At 41.5% G+C, this 17,659-nt stretch overlaps 1 protein-coding gene across 3 annotated transcripts; it reads right to left on the bottom strand.

The window, feature by feature from the left end:
- Positions 1–111: 111 nt before the first annotated feature.
- Positions 112–17,118, bottom strand: LOC127001658 (transaldolase-like). 3 transcript variants are annotated; one of them, XM_050866621.1, is made up of 8 exons: positions 15,986–16,316; positions 14,563–14,603; positions 14,053–14,176; positions 8,227–8,466; positions 7,690–7,815; positions 7,367–7,503; positions 6,716–6,826; positions 112–821 (listed from the first exon to the last, which is right to left on the bottom strand). In XM_050866621.1, exons 1-8 carry the CDS (start codon positions 16,144–16,146, stop codon positions 661–663), a joined length of 1,101 nt encoding a protein of 366 aa, XP_050722578.1. In that variant the 5' UTR covers positions 16,147–16,316; the 3' UTR covers positions 112–660. The 3 variants fall into 3 exon arrangements, with proteins under 3 accessions (XP_050722578.1, XP_050722579.1, XP_050722580.1); XM_050866622.1 differs by lacking the exons at positions 14,563–14,603; positions 15,986–16,316 and adding an exon at positions 16,919–17,118; XM_050866623.1 differs by lacking the exon at positions 14,563–14,603 and having other exon boundaries at positions 15,986–16,004.
- Between the last annotated feature and the right edge of the window lie 541 nt (positions 17,119–17,659).

The raw sequence follows: 17,659 nt of genomic DNA, 5'->3' as shown, positions 1-17,659 counted from the left end.
AGCCCTGGAAAGTAAGTCTTGACTGAGGACTGTTATATTAACACTGGGGTAGTTTAGTATTTTGTTTTCTGTTTTAATCACTTATTTAAATGAGGAAACAAAAATAACTGGTTCATTCATACAATATTTAATTGTAGCCACTACAGGTGACCGTTTGTTGAATATTAATTCATCAATCATTACTTATTGGAAGTTAACTTCTGAAAATGCACTTAAACAAAAATATTTTATGCTAGTTGATATAACAAATTTATTAAAAATTTGTAAAATCATCAAAATAATTTCAAGAATCTACAAAATTATTTATAAAACTCTGAAATTTTAACAATATATATATTTCTTGCTCTATAGAACTCCACTTTCCCATTAGCACAGCTAAGGCAAATTACTTGTGCTCATTACAGGCATCACCACCCTATTTCAGCAACAACAATGAAAACTGGAATAACCACTTATAAGCAACCTCTAGTGGAATGTCACCCAATTGCACTACCAACATGATACAGGAAGCAACCACATGCTTCCTCTGCATGCACAAAACTTGTTCATGCATTCTTCTGTTTTCGATGCTTTGCATTAATAGGTGCAAATCCTTCTCTTAAGAGGAGTACAGCCACCAGTTGATGCATTTATCCCAAGGAACACAGACATGTATGGTCTTTACTCTAGCTTTTCCAGAAGCATTTTTTCAAGCTTCACTGCATCAACTGCAAACTTGCGGATTCCTTCAGACAGCTTGTCGGTGGCCATTTGATCTTCGTTCAGCTCCCAGCGGAACTTTGCTTCTGTCATCTCCACTTTCTCCAGGTCATGCTTTTTGGCTGGGAAAACAGAAAAATATTACACTTAGCTTATTAATGCAGTTTTATGTATTATGAAATAGGGATGGATTTTATACAAGACAATAAAACAACAGCAAAATCTGTTATCCTAACTGATTTAACCAAGGCCCTGACAGATGAATGCAAATGATGTGGAAAGAATTTTTTTGATCAATCCTCCCAGGAAAAATCTCACCCTCCCTGCTTTGTTTTTTTTGTCAGATGGGGCTCATGATCTTATGGCTCCTGCAAAAACTCCAGCACAATACCCAGAAACTGACCCTGCTCATCAGGTTGTTTCTGTAAGAGACAATCTTGAGTGGAGAAGGCCAAGGGGATGCCCACAGAGTTGTGGCTTGAGCAAGTTGATAGATCCTGCCAGGAGGATCCCCTGGGGTTGGTGTCAAAAAGTGGGCAAGGCAGCCCCTGTTGTATGCCCCCCATAATTGATTGATGGATCATATGGCGCAGTAGCAATGTTTAGCTACAGTCATGCTGGCCGCATGTATCCTGGGATTGGATGTTAGGCCAGCCTTGCTCACCTAGAGGAAGTGGTCACAAGGCAGAACCATCTTTCCAGTCTGGACATGTGATGCTGCTGCCAGCATCAAAGTAACAATACTGTTTACATCCAAAACCAAGACCAAGGGATTGTATGTATAGCCAGTGTTCCGATATTTTCTTATTACACTGAAAGAGGTCATTCACTTTTTTTTTTTTTCATATGTTTACAAATGTACTTAAGCTTTCACTGGTGACTACTGACTGTTGGCAGCCAGCTGGCCTCTCACCCCACTGCTGTGGTTCTCACTAAGCACTTGAGGTAGCCAGGCTGTTTGGTTTATCCAGAACACCAAGAAAACCCTTGTTTCTCTGGCTCATATGCAGTGAGGTTCAAAGTGCACCTTTTGAGTCAAGGACACTATCATAACTCACTAAGTGTACACAGGTGCACTGGGTGAGTGCCCATGATTCAAAGGGTGCACTTTGACCCCTCTAAACTTGAGTCACTGCATATGAACCAGAGAAGCGAGGGTTTTCTTGGTGCTCTGGATAAACCAAGCAGCCTTGCTACCTTGAGTGCTTGGTTGGAAGCACAGCAGTGGGGCGAGAGGCCAGCTGGCTGCCAACAGTCAGTAGTCACCAGTTATCAGATAGCTTAAGTACATTTGTAAACACAAACATGGAAAAAAAAGAGATGAATGGCATCTATCAGTGCAATAAGAAAATTTCAGAACACTGGCTATACATACAATCCCTTGGTCTTGGTTTTGGATGTAAACAGTATTGTTACTTTGATGCTGGCAGCAGCAGCACATGTCCAGACTGGAAAGATGGTTCTGCCTAGTGACCACTTCCTCTAGGTGAGCAAGGCTTGCCTGACATCCAACTCCAGGATACATGCGGCCAGCATGACTGTAGCTAAACACTGCAACTGTGCCGCATGATCAATCAATCAAGGGAGTCATACAGCAGGGGCCGCATTACCTTGCCCACTCTATGACACCAAGCTCAGGGGTTTCTCCTGGAAAGTGTCCATGCAGGCCCCCTTCTCATCCTAAGTATGCCTTCTGGCAGAATCTATCAACTTGCTCAAGTCATGAACTCTGTGGGCATCCCATTGGCCCTCTCCACTCAAGATTGTCTCTTACAGAAACAACCTAGTGAGCAGAGTTGGCCTCTAGGTAGCATGCTACATGCCCTTATAGCCAGAGTTGGCGTTGGTGGACTATGTAGTATGAGTAATTGCCGGTTTGACACAGTCATTCCAGTCGTATCCCATGATTTTGCAAAGACACTTTATTACCAAAAGCATCATCCTTTACAAGATGAGGATGACCATCCCCTTCTACTCAGATTGCCAAATGGCAATCTGCGAGCAACCCACATATCATGGCATCACCTCTTGCTTTAAGCAGTTCTGCACTGATGTTATTGACACCAGGTGCCATTTCATCCCTCATCTTTGCCACAGACTCTCTGACCTCGTCAAGAGGGTGGGCTTTCATTGATGGATGAATCGGTATCTGCCACTTGCAACCCAGCAGCTGGAAGCTGCCCTATTGGAGGGTTTGCCATGCACAACTGCTCAAAGTACTTGGCTCAACGAGCCCTCTGCCCATCCATGTCTAACATGAGGCAACAATCTGATGTTTGGATAGTGTTCACCTGAGAGGGAGCTTCTTTAGGGCTCGGTAAGCAGGTTGGAGGTCATTTGCTTTGAGATAGCTCATGACTTCCTCAGCGAGACTCCTGTCATACCTCTCCTTGCCTTTCCTCAGGAGAGCTCTAGTCCTATGTAACAGAGTCCTATATTGGTCATGATTCCCAGCAAGCCTGGCAGGGTGACTCCTCAATATTCTCCAACTTCTCCGAAGCAAAACCACTCCTAGATCTCAGGTGCCCTCTAATGTGCTCCTTTGCAGCTTTAAGAGTTTCATGTTTAAACATATCCCACAACTTTGCAGGGTCTTCGAGGGTACTGAGCACATACTTGGTCTTTCAATCTCTTGAGATGGAACACAGTATTGTTGCATCTCAAGATTCTTCTTGAGCTGAAATGAAGGTTGCATGTTGTAACAACAAGCCCATGATCACTTGCAAAGAACTCAGCACTCTGGAAAATCCTGCAATTCTGAAGGATTTCTCCAACGAGTACCTAGAAGGACGTGATCAATCTCCTTAGCTACCCCTCCAGCATTGCTATACCAAGTCCTGCAGTGCAGCTCTGGTCTCTGGTACCAAGAACCTGCAATTCTCAACCTCCTGGATCTTGTAAAATTCAGGAGAAGAGAGCTGTTGTTCTCGGTACCAATGGGGACACCAACAAATAACACATAGTCAACCCTGTCAGTCCCAGTAATAGCAATGAAATTGCTCAGGACAATGAGTGTGTCCAGAGGAAGGCACTGGTCTAATGAGGAGTTGTTTGACGTAGAATACCTTCGCTTCAGTTTCACATAACTTAGTAGGAATGTACATTGCAACAGGACATTAAGCCTAGAGTGTGCTTCTGCCTCAATTGCATTATATGCTCATCGACTGGAGTATATTCAACCACAAATGGCTGCAGTTGGCTGAAGATGCCTATAGCTACCCCCACCTAAAACAGGCACAACTGCTCATGCGGGACCAGTTGTCACACATTTCTGTAGGAGTGTACACTGCAACAAGACATGAAGCCGAGAGTGTGCTTCAGCCTTACTTGCAATGGTGAAGCCACTGGGACTGAAGGTCTCCTGGACCAAAACCAAGTTCCAATCATGCTGAATGACACAGTTCAGTCTGTTCATGCATGCAGTGAGGACACTGAGGTCACCGATAGTTTCACATACAGGGGGTCCTCAACTTATGACAGAGTTCCGTTCCTACACAGAGTGAGTGTGCAAGATGTTTTTCCTGGGAAAAAAATTTCCACATTTGCATTTTTCATTCATCTGTTAGGGCCTTGGGTAAATAAATTAGGATAACTGAGAGTTTACTGTTTAACATTAGTTTTATTACTTGTCCATTTGGCCAAATGTTTAAATGGAGCTCAGAGTCATAGGACACCTCTTATCTATTGTCCTGCTTTTTGGTTCATCCCCAGCCAGTCTCAAATGTGTACTCAGTTACTTTAACCCCTTCAACACGAGGACGCATATACTGCGTCATTATGTGCGCCGTACCATATCCGAGGACACGCATACTGCGTCCTGGCTCGCTTTTGCTAGTATACGAGTTATTTCATCTCTGTACATTTATGCTTACATCTCAAAATTATCAATTAACTTGTTTCTTTATGTGCACCATTTAATTCTGCATGTTTTCATATATAATACATGATGATTATGTTGAGTTTATGGCTGAAAACTTTTTCTATTCAATAGCGACATTTGAAATTTGGTGTGCGCAGCGATCTCGGATACGGCACGAGGCGCTGTTTTGGCCCAGCCGTAGTGCAAGGGTTAAAGGCTTTCTTGTGTGCTATCACGGTTCATTACATATTTGAGCCATTCTGCAACTAGTTTGTGCATTTGCAGTGCCAATCAAACTTGTCATTTAACCCTCTCACACTTACAATACTGTTTTGATGTATGTGCATCTCATGCGCAAAAGTGTCCTTGAGGTATCAAGCGAAATGAGCGTGGACCTTGACTTTTCAGACCCCATGTGTTGGTAACATACTTGAGAAACAAACATGTGAACCATTACATACAGCCACTTATCTGATATAAGGTTGCACCCAGATATAAGGTTGCACCCAGTAGCCATTCAATTAATTATGGAGTCCATTTCTCACACAGAGGTATGATAATATTATTACCTCAGACCTTCCAAGATCCTCCATTTTCTATGATCGCACTACTCTGACCGAGATGCATGGTGGGGATAATGGAGTTTCCTCCTTCAGATAGCCGTGATAAAGATTATATCTATGAGACAGATTGTAAGGATCTATTATAAGACTCTTCAGACGAATATGACTCAAATTATGACCCTGAAAAGGAGGTGGAGGACAGTGAAACCAGCAGTGTTACCAGTGCAGACACACTGTCAGGAAGTGAGCAAGAGCGGTCTTGTAAGATAACCTCTCACGAGGCGCAGGGGAATGGGAGATGCAGTACTGCAGGGGAATGCTTTGTTTACATCAGCAGGGAGCTGCAGTAAAGATTTTTAAAGTATTGTTTTGAGTAGAAATTTAAGTTTATAATACTTTTGGAGGGTGTCCAAGGACAATACAATATTGTGCAAACTTTGCATAAGTAGTAGTTATAGCTTAAAAGTAGATTCATCAAAGTGGATAAGTTCAGTATTATAGCACTGGACCTTGACCCTTTCCTCTTTTACAGGGCACACTGCAAACTAAAACACTTTAAGTCTGCAATATTAAAGTCGGAAGCACAATTTCAATTAAATGGAATAGTGATGACTACCACTTTCACAATACTAACCAAATATTTTTTGATTGCTAAACACTATACCAATGGGAGTTGGGTCTAGATGAATATTTGTGTTAATTTATTCACAATATTATTGCCATTCAGCACCTCAATAACATCCATCCTGAGCCCAAATTGTTCAGACATAATGGCACAAAGAGTGGAGAGATAAGAGGTCCATGAATAACTTCTTCCACAATCAAGGTAAGAGAGAATTTTGAACAAATGTACATAAATACATCAAAGAATGCCTTTAACCCCTTGACTGCGGATTTCCTACAAGAAGACATCACCAAGCTACATGAAAGAACAAAAAGTGGTTGCTACAATTCAATGAATTGAATTCAATTCATGCACCTTGGGAGGGGATATCTAGCATACCAATACCACATGGAAAACACTCCACTATCCACCACAGAGGCAGAGAAGGACCTGGGTGTATGTGTTACCAGGCTACCAGTGAAAGCCAAATCCGTGCCAATCGCAGCAGACGGGTTAAAAATGTACATACGTACATCAAAGAATGCCATGGCTATCTAAATCTCTCGACTCATTGGCACCTGATGTCTGAATGGCCATGGGTTTGGGTTCAATATGGATGCAACCGAGTTGTAGCATAAAAATCATTATGAATATATGCTACAAGCATGCCCCTTCAACCTCTAATATTTTGGCAATTTTTTTTGTATCAAATATGCTTTTAAGCTGAAGAAGCAGAACTTTTGATGTAGGGTCATACAAGGGAGGTGTTGGAGTACTTGCATCTGTTTATTTTTTGGAATGAAGTACACCCAATGTTTCAACCGAGTATTCTGGTTATTTCACTCATGTGACATTCTTTACCTCACAGCTTGCAGGGCTTCACAAAGCCTACAGGCTACATTCCAGTGGGTCCATTTGGAAAAGTCAATCATTAATATAAGTATGTGGATCTCACCACTTGTAACACAAAAGACTTTTTGGGGTACTTACCACTGGCTTCTGATAGATGCTGGACCACAGGCTCAGTGCTATTCTGAAGCTCCTCTAGGAACTTCGGCCCAATGGTAAGGAGGTCGCAGCCACCTAATGCACGGATCTCACCTGACAAGAAGTACAGAAAAAAGATGATTCTCCAATTCATGAATTATTTTTCAGACATCCAATCTCAATTTAACTGCCAACAATAGCAGCACTTCTGATTATAGTCCTGGAAAAAAAAAATGAAATACATTAATCTACATTGTATTAGTCACTTTCTATGCTATACCTTGTATTTTCAACATTCTGTAAAACTAGTTGATAGCTGGTGAGTACTATATTTAAGAAAAGCATTAAGCTGGCAGCATTCTCAAAACAAACATTTGCTAGAGTGCATCATCACATTTTTTTTTTACTTCTCAGGAGTTGTTATATGTCAAGGACTCCCAAAGAACAAGAGCACTAAGGCACAGGCTCCTTGCCTCAAAATTTCTCTTGAACTGAAGGTTGTGCTAGTGATTTCAAGTAAATACTATATAGAGTATATTAGCCCCCTATATAAAATTCTTTGATTATACCAACATCACGTTATACTTTTCTCTCAAATATTTTATCAGCCAAATTATCATGAGCTACTAAAAGATGCACCTTTGAGGCACTAACCAGAGTTCCTAAAGGAGGCTCCCATGACAACAGTCTTGTAACCAAACTTCTTGTAGTAGTTGTAGATCTTAGTAACGCTTTTCACACCTGGATCATCTTCAGGCTCATAGGATTTCTGGTCAGTGTTTGCCACATACCTGGTTACCAGATGATGTTACACTTGAAATTATGAGATTACTAAAAATCACACAAGATTAGCATTAGTACTACTATGAAACAAACACAGGACATGTCATACAGTGTTAAATTTGTTAAACAAGTCAATGCCATCAATAGTTAAAAATTACAACATATGAAACACTCAAGAGCAAATAATAACTGACCAGTCCAAGATGCGGCCAACAAAAGGCGAGATGAGGGTGACTCCGGCCTCAGCACATGCCACAGCCTGGGCGAAGCCAAACAGCAGTGTCAGGTTGCAGTGAATGCAGTGATCCTCCTCCAACTCCCTGAGAGAAAGTTTAAAACATTTATCTGCCAGCCTAAGGAAGAGTGCTTCATGGACATGCAACACACACATACATTAGTATGATACATTGATACTTAATAATTATGGATATATGGACATTACTAATAAGTTAATATTAAGTCTAATTGGACTAATAGACTAACTGGAAAGCATTGTCCTTTACTTATTCTTGCTCTCAATGAAATAAACTTTACAAATATTGTTTTGTGTGTTTTCAATCACGCTGACATATCATATTTAATGATTTTCTAGAAGTTCTGGTTCTCCTTACCTCAAGGGGCAAACAGTAATTAGACATCAAAGAACTCAGCAAATCAGATCTTGGACAACAACCAGTTTATCAATTTCCCTCAACTTTATCTGTAGGTTACACATTTTGAATTTAACTCACTTTGCTGCCTGAATTCCTTCCCAAGTGGAGGCCAGCTTGATGAGGATACGCTCCTTGTCATAGCCCTCAGCAGCAAACATTGAAATAAACTTGCGAGCCTTGTTGACGCTGGCTTCCTTGTCGAAGCTGAGGCGAGCATCAACCTCAATGCTCACTCGGCCGGGAACAATCTTCAAAATTTCACAGCCAAAGAGGACAAACAGCCTGTCCATGGCACGAGACACCTTTTCTTTCTTGTTTCTGCAAGATGGAGAAAACTCACTGGGATGAACCATTTAATATACTCATTAATTACTATATGATAGCTTTCACGCATGAACACAGATTATATAAGTGGATAACAATTGAGGGCCCCAGGACTATAGGGGCTCAAGTGCCATTTTTAAAAAACTGAGAAAACTGCATCTAAAGTTTGTCAACAATAACTCAACTTCTAAGAAAGATATCAATATCAACCAAGTTTCAGACAAGCCCTGCTCTTCAGAATTTTTTTGACCAAGAATGGAAAAAAATGTATGGTGCGTTTGTGCGCTAGCACATAAAATGTAACCCCCCTTAAGTTTTTGTACATTTCATTGCATGACCTGGGATTTAAACCTTGATAAAATGTTTTACCTGAAGTAAATAATGAAGTTTTTAACACCTTCCTGGTATCACAACAGCAAAAAGAGCATAGTATAACAACAACAATAATAATAATAATAATAATATAAATACAATAAACTACATGAAGGAAAAGTATCATAGGCTCAGTGTATTGAAAAATGTGTTAAAATACAAGTATTGGTACTAGAGTACAATAGTTACTTAAAACAAAGCAACAAATTGAAGGATGAATTAATGCTATGTTAGAGGAGGTCATTAAGAAAATAAGTTAGTAATGATGGTAAAACAAAGGATTAACAGGTGGCACTGGTTAGTCAAAGGCAAAGAGATTCTGTGGACACAAGAACCAGCGTGTCCAACTATGAGGTTTAAGGAAGACTGGGGGAGGAAGGGTAAGGAAAGCTAAATAGTTAGCAGCGCGGTGGTTGGCTCAGGGTGACGCATTTCTTATGGGGGGGGAAAAAAAAAGACAAGAGATGGCTATGGGCTTTGCGTTGTACTCTCTCGTTGGTTGGCCCCTCTCGCTGAACTTGAGTCTCTCTGGTCTTGAGCGGACGAGCCATTGGGCTCAACCACCAAACACAACACGTGCTTCCCAAGTCGATTAAGTTGTGACTTAACTAGCTACTACAAGACTCAACCTTATTGAAGCTGGAAAACAGTGTTGCAAATGCCATAGCCAGACAGAGGAAGAGTTGCCAATTCTTTTGATATGAATATCTCCATATTCGGGGAGGCGGTGCTTGAGCCCCTATGGTCCTGGGGCCCTCAATTATGGTAAAGAGTTTAGCTGCAAAACAGTATACTCTAAGTATCAAGTTGAGAATAGTGAAAAGTAGCATGTACATTATAAATATTCAGCACACTTATTTTGAAAAAGAAGAAAAAAAGGCAGTTACTATACTTTGGTGGTGGATGGACACTTGCTTAATGCATGACTGGCTGCTTGATGCTTCACATGATAATCCTTCTCTAAGTTAATTTTATATATTGAGCATAGTATAATGAATGAACTGTTGATAGGTTGATTAACCTATCAATAGTGTAATCAATTTACTATGCTCAATGGGGCGAATGGAGGAGAGAAAGATGACCAGAAGAGTGTATGTGAGTGAGATAGAGGGAGGGAATACTAGACGACAACCTCCAGTGAAATGGAAAGATAGGGTGCAGGAGTAGGTTAGGGAGGGGGATGAAAGATCTTCGAGAAACTTTGAGCAGGCAAGGAGGGAGTGTCTGGATAGAGAAAGTTGGAAACTCTTCTGCCATGGCCATCCCCTGGTGGGAGCTCCTAGGAGCAGGCATCGATGAAATGATGATGATATACAAAATTAATGAGTCTACACATGTTAAGCAGAAATTGACTGGATAAGTCAATAATTGCTACAGACCAAAGGCTAAAGAGAAATATGCCAGCTACCTCTCCTAAGATGACAAGGAGCTTCCAAATTTCCTTGGTCAAGTTAGTTTCTGAGGCAAGGCCCTTGATGCTCCTTACTTAAAAAAAATATAAAGCTATATGAAAACAATGATTCTATAGTTTTCTCACTTTTCAGGAAAGGGGTAATAATAATGATACTTGCATTGGCAAATTCATAAGATGTTCGGCATACACACTTTAGCATAAATTCCTGTGCAATGGGGCTCTAGGGGTGGTGGGGACATGCAGTCAGCAAGTTTAGAAGAGCAGTGGGCAATAAAAACACTAAGAAAAAGTATGTGGAGTAACACTGTTGCAGATTGTGGCAATTTGAGGATTCAGCCATAGAAAGGGAACTGGAGCAAGAAGCCTTGACTACTCTGCTTAGTAGAACCGTGTGAGAAGGGGACATCACCCCCCCCCGCACCCCACACACACACTCCATACAGGTGTTGCACCAGGCCTTTGTATGTGGCTATCATCTGGGAAGGAGAAACGAATTGGCAGATACATAAAAAGGTTAAAGAGCATTTTTGTGTGTGTATGAGTTAGGGTATGAATGCTAATTGCAGAGGAGGGAGACATTTGCATGTTATCAAAGAAGAGGATAGGTGTCAGAAAGTTTGCATCTAGCTAACAGGAGAAACTTTGCTTTCAAAGCATTGAAGGCCATTGAATTCCTTGTGCCCCCTTCCAAATAATTAATAGAAAGATATGTTTTTTGTAATGATGATGATGATGAGAATAACAACAACAACAGACAGCCTCCTACTAAGAGTGCACAATGATATGCTTGGCAGGCCATGAGTCATATCCTTCACACTCATGGAGAAATCAACTTCCTTGGCAACACTGACAATGAATGCTGGAGTGACTTGGCAAAAGTATCAGGATTTAAGAGTAATTTTTCTAAACTTCAACATCAATATTTTAAAAAATCGCATTTCCTTGATGAATGGCAAATCCGTGCATTGATTCCCCTCTGAATGTATTTGGCGTCTTGCACAATACATGGCATGAAGGCTGGTGACAGTATTGAGACTACTAATGTAAGTTATGCTGTTATAGAAAACAAGCAAACATTATCATTAACTGATTCTATTCCAAATACATTGAAACACCCCTTCATCATTTCATCGACACCTGCTCTTAGGAGCTCCCACCAGGGGATGGCCACAGCAGAAGAGCTTCCAACTTTCTCTATCCAGACACTCCATCCTTGCCTGCTCAAAGTTTCTCAAAGATCTTTCCCCCCTCTCCCCAAACAGCCCTTCAGGGATCACTATTATCTGTATAAACTAACCCATCACTCCATGGTGAACTAAACCTGGAATAAGCTTCCCAGGTGAGTCCTGAAACCCTGGCAGGTAAGGACAGGTAGGTCTGCCTGGTTACCTTCCAGGTTGTCTCCAAGATGTTTCCCACTGGGGAATTCCCTCCAATGGTTTTCCCAAAGTAAACAGGAATATTCCCCAAATCATCAATTTGTTTGTGCTCACTTTTTAAACAAATACTTTTTTGTGTAAATGTAATGCAAGATGGTAAATAGGGCCCTCAAGTAAAGTAAACAAGGAATCCATTAAGTTACACAAGGAAGAAAAAGCTGCGGAGAAAAAAAGTTGTCAGCTTCCTGTCTGTCACGCAGAGCCACAGTAGGAAAGAAGTGTTGCCATAATGATTCTTCATATTCATACGGCTTTGTCTACTTGTTGGGGTGAAGAACTTAAAAGCTGTTGATAATTGTATTTTATAAATTATAAATATAACACTTTGTACTTATGTGGTCGTAGTCCTTAGAAATTAAAGAGCTATGGCAATTAATATATTAATTGTTACACCAATAGGCATCTTATCAAAGCTTCTGATGTAATTACTTAATTATGTATGCATTCTTTTGTTCTTAAAGATGAATGGCAATTGTCTGTAGTAACCTTGTCACCATTGCAATGTTCTCTTGGCCTTCCCCTGAACACCTCAGCTCATTCAATAAACAATATTATGATTCTTTCCCATTAGCTTTATATATTAACAGGCCCAACACAAGCTTTATTTTACCAGTTTTCATGATGCAATCGATAAGAATGATGAAAATAATAATAATAATAATAATAATAATAATAATAATAATAATAATAATAATAATAACAACAACAACAAAGATAAGGCCCATCAAATTCAATGATTTAATTATCTTAACTCTCCTCGACAGAGATAAAGCTTTCAAACAGAGCACAAGGTAAAAAAGTGAAATTTTTTCCTGAGCAGAGACCTAGGCAGGAGTGCCAACCTTCAGACACACTTTCACTGGCTCCCCTATATGTTGCCTCACCATGAAGCCAACCACCAGAACATTCCTTTGCCTTCCTCTCCCTTCCACATCGCCCTCTTCTTTATCTTTTCTACATTCCCTTCTGCCTGCTCCCCATTTCTAGCTTTTTTTCATATTCCCTCTCTTGCCTTTCCTTCTCTCCCTATCCCAACCACCACCTCTCATGCTCTCCTTACCCCTCCCTCTCCCTCTCTTCATGTTTTATGTGTATACATCTTAGCTTCAGGGCTGCAGCAGCTCTTGCCCTTGTTTTCTGGCCATGAACAACAAAAATCCTAAATCACCATGAAAACATTCACTTAGTTGAAAGATATGTGAATGGAAGAATGGATAGGTTATACATACAGTGTCTGTTCAAGTGTGTTTTGTATTTTTTTTCTGGTCTGTACTATCTGTCCTATTACTGATGAAATTAACTCTGCATATATGGAAATCACAACCTTGGTTAAAATTATAACCTATCATTCACTTCATGATTAACTTGAAAATTCACACACCTATCAACATGGATAATATTTTTGTCTCTGACACACATTGTTGATTTCAAAACATTATACAACGCTGATGAAAGATCTCTAGAAACTTTAAATGCCTCAACAACTTTTCCATCTAATTTATTTCCTTTTCTCATTATCCCAGTTGCTGAAAAATGGACTCAATAAACTGACATAGATGCTCAGAGGCTACTTAACCCTCATTGCCATTTGTTTCTTGTCCTTAACCCTATACCTGTGCCTTAACATTTAGAACAAACTCAGTTCTGCAAAGAAAAAGCTTCATGGATCTCTCTCTCTCTCTCTCTCTCTCTCTCTCTCTCTCTCTCTCTCTCTCTCTCTCTCTCTCTCTCTTTCTCTCTCTCTCTATTTATTGTATTTTTAGTGTATTACACACTTTCTCCTTCAAAAATCTGTCTCAGTGGCCCTTGAGCCTGTGGTGGGTAATAACGCAATACCCCAGGACACAGGGCAATTGCGACATCCAAGCTACTACAGTTTACTTTTCCCAGGTACCGATTTATCGACCACCTGGAACTGGGAATGCGTGGTCTAGTGGTCGGCATGCCTGGGTTTGAATCCTGGACCAGGCAGTCAGCATATAGCTCATCCAGCTATTCATCCTCCCTTTCAGGCTGGTCGAGAAATGGGTACCTGGGGAAACCTGGGGAAGGTGAACTGTGGCAATCCAGATTTTGCACTGGTCTATGTCTAGGGGTAATTGGTTGTTACCTACCACAGGCTCGAAGGGCTAATGGATTGGAGATGAGCACCGCAGTCACGCACAGCTATAGCATATGCACCTACCTTTACCTTTTCTTGGAAAGGGAGGATGAACAAATGGGTGAGCTGGGTATAGTCTGTCCAGGCTGGGATCGAACTCAGGCCTGCATATTTGTGGCTCAATGTGCTACCCCCTACACCAAACATATGTTTTATTATGGATTTTCAGGAAACTGGAAGGCTAGTATACTCACTGTCCCTTCCTCTTGCCATACTCCACGGCATCAGTGATGAGGTTAGCATACTGGGGCATGTTGGCTGCCTGCAGGATGAGGGATGGGTTGGTGGTGGCATCAGTGGGCTTGTACTTCTCCATGGCTGTCAAAATTATATTAGTCAGGTTGGCATAATTGATTAGCATATGGTAGATGATTTGGATGATTGAATGACATATCATACTCTTTTCCCTGAGGTGGAGGCAACAAAACTTTCCTTCTCTTTACAAATGCAAATGATCTGTGGCAATTCCTGGAGAGTTATAGGCTAAACCATTTTTCTTATTGAAAATTCCTATTCAAGGAACAAGGAACTAAAACCTTTGAAATTATTACAGATTTACTGTTCTTTGCATGATTAAATAATAAGTAACCTTTTAGACTATCAATGAGAACCTCTGGGATGAACCATTTTAATCATTAAAGTAAGTAATTGTGTCAAATCAAAGGCTGCAGGAAAGTGTGAGCTGAGTGTTGCATGTGACCTACATTGCTGTGGTGAAGATAATGTGTCCACATTCCTGATGGCACTGATGTGGAGGGAGGAGGTATTGATTGGCTACCTGGACAGGAAGACATCTGTCACACATGCATGACTCAGCCTTACATGGAACAGGTCTCAACACTCATAATTAATGTCTAACAGCCATAACTATACATTTTTATATATGCCACAATAACAGGTTGTACTGACTAGAATATTAACAAGATTACTACTTCCTGGTACCTTATTATTCCATACCTTTTCTCAGTATCTCAATACCATTACAGTCAATCAACCACTGTTTTGTCCATATGTTGTTCTCTCTCCTACATCTGTGAGCTGACCATTGCCATTTCTTGATTTTAAATGCCTTTAAGTCATCTACTTTTGACAGTTTTCTTACCCAGCTGCAGTTGTCCTTATCCATTATGGGATACCCAACATTGATCTCTCAGTCCCTCTATAGGCAGATAAATCCGACTCTTCAGGGCTTTGTATACATATCCATAAATCGGACCAAAGTCCAGGATATAAGGTGTGTGCTCGCACAGCATTAGGACGGACTTATTTTTCTATCATGGACACGCACAGGGAATATTTAAATTAATTTTCAGATTTAATAAAAGTTTAGATTTGTGTGCACTAAATGCACCTCTTAACTCATTCACCCAAAACCAAGCTTTTCTGACAGACATGGTGTGCCACATACGTTTCTGTTCTGTGCTTTGTTTACAGCAGCTGCCCTTACTGCTGCCATCTCACCTTTGCTGCCCCATTGAACAGGACAGTACTCCAGAGCCTTATAAATTTATATTCGTACAGCCCTGCTCTACTCCAGCTCCCCTTTTTTTCTTTTAAGAAAGAATAATTCAGAATTGCTGGTCTACCCTGGAACAGCCTTGCTTGGTTACACACAATTTTTTTTTTAAATTCAGATATGAATTTTTGGCTAGTTTGGATAAGGTCTTCCCCCCCCAATTATTCTGATTCATGGAGGGTTTACTGTATTTTATAATTTGAGGGAGATTATTGAAGACATTTTTAGTCTTTTTAATGTAAGCCCTACTTATAGGCTCTCCCTGTTTATTTCTGCTATCATCTGCTGCTGCTTATAATTACCACTTGTTTTGCAAAAAGGACAATGTTATCAGTATGTTGAAGATGACTTAAGAGTCTTAGACATTAATTTTGAATTTTAATCCTTTAACATTCCTGGTGGAGCTTTTAGAAAATTTCTTCTTGGCACACGTTCAATGGAGCAACACCATGAACTGGTGAATAAGCCTGTGTGCTGCAATGATCTAGTATCTCAATGTTGATCTTTATTGTGCAGGGAGAAGTGGGGCATATAAGCAGGCCCATGATAAAGTATAACTCTAGTAGGAGTAACCTGGAAAAGTGTGCTACCCCCAACCTCACTGTTATAACCTAGGAGTCTGGGGTCTGAGGTAGATGATGATAGGCCGGCAGCTAGGGAGTGCCTGGTTATGGAGGTGATCAGGGCCACTCTGGAGCAAGGGGTTTAAAGATAGGCCGCAATATTTTACGACATTACGTAATATATTCACAGCACTGTCAAATTCCTCCATGCGGGCCTGTCACCGGCAGGGAACTGTTCCCACACACCCACATCGGCCGTGCTCCGCTAGTCTCCCTTGATAGCTATTCCGTGCTAGGGCGGCAGGGAGAGCAGTATGAATCTTGCCGTAATTTGACAGTTCATGCTTGTGGTGCACGTCGGGGCTGGAAAGGCGGCGGGGCGTGACACTTGCCCGTCAGCCAGACTCCGCCGCCCCGCCCCCGGTATTGCGAGAAATACCGCCTCGCAGAAATAAGTCGCAGCATTAAAACATGATTGATTGTTTATTAAAAACATCAATTTGTCTGGCTTTGTTCTAGTTTGTCCACTTGTGATCTTTGTAATGGTTGATATTCCCCGCGAGAAAACAACACATCAGATCAACGGACCAAACAAGCAAGAACTGAGTGGACATCTTCCTAAAATCTGCCCTATTCTTTAACTATAAAGCCGTCTCTTGATTAACAGTGTTTCTGCGCCATGCAGTGGAGCCGAAACAAGCAAAGTAAACGATAGCGGGGAGTGAAACAATAAATAAAAAAGTTGAACCACTCTCTGCGAGCTATTTTGCGGCTGCGAGCTAATTCTTACAACACCTGCCATGCCGCCTCCGCCTAACACTCCTGATTGTTTTCACCCCCAAGACAAGCCTCACGCATTGCCCAGGCCTCCTGGAAACACTCCCACGGCCTGCCCACACACGCCTGGCGGGGCACAGGTAGCCGGGCAGGTGTGCGGGGCGGCCTCAGCATGATAAGGCAGGACAGGTGTGCGGCACTTACTCTCAAAATCCCCGGTGTCCGCCACCACCACCGTCATCTCCTTCAGCTGGTCCAGGGATGAGGCCATCTTGTTCTTCTTCGAGGGTGACTCTGACATGATGTTGGAGGCTCACGGCTTTTATATAGAGATCGATCCTGGAGTGACGTCAGGCCGCGCGCGCCGCCCACTGACAGTGACCACAGACAAACTGGCCGCCGCCGCCGCCGCGAGGGGGCAGCACCGCGCGGACACTTGATGCATTTTTGCATTTTTAGTGCCTTATCTTGCATTTTAAACTACAATATGTACTCCTTTACCGCGTACTTCACATACAGCTAATAGGCCGTGAGGGTATCCAGCCCCTTGAAATTAAACCGGTCCAACCAGAATTAGCAATCGGAAAAAAAGGTAACTGCCCAAAGATAACCGTGATATTGAGGTGACCTTGAGTTTGAATTACTAACCATTTGAATGCATTATAGTATTTCATGAAGCTGCTTAGTTGCCATTCAGGAATATTTTTTTTTCTCTGCGTTCACCTTTTTGAGGCCATGGTAACCACTATACCTACTCCTGGATGCATGAACTAAATTTCCAGTTTTTTCAGTAGCCTGCTTGTGAAACATCTGGGAAAGCAGTCCAGCCGTTAATAAAGAGCATCCCTCGTGAAAGTCATATTACCGGTATAAGTTTCACTGCAGCGGCCTCGGCTCGTAGGAGTCTGCATTGCCAGCAGCAGAGCGATCACGCCTGCAGTGCGT

This window comes from Eriocheir sinensis, chromosome 21 (assembly GCF_024679095.1).
Source record: "Eriocheir sinensis breed Jianghai 21 chromosome 21, ASM2467909v1, whole genome shotgun sequence".
NCBI classification, from domain to species: domain Eukaryota; kingdom Metazoa; phylum Arthropoda; class Malacostraca; order Decapoda; family Varunidae; genus Eriocheir; species Eriocheir sinensis.
Note: the sequence above shows the minus strand (reverse complement) of the source record. Positions and strands in the feature narration are given on the sequence as shown.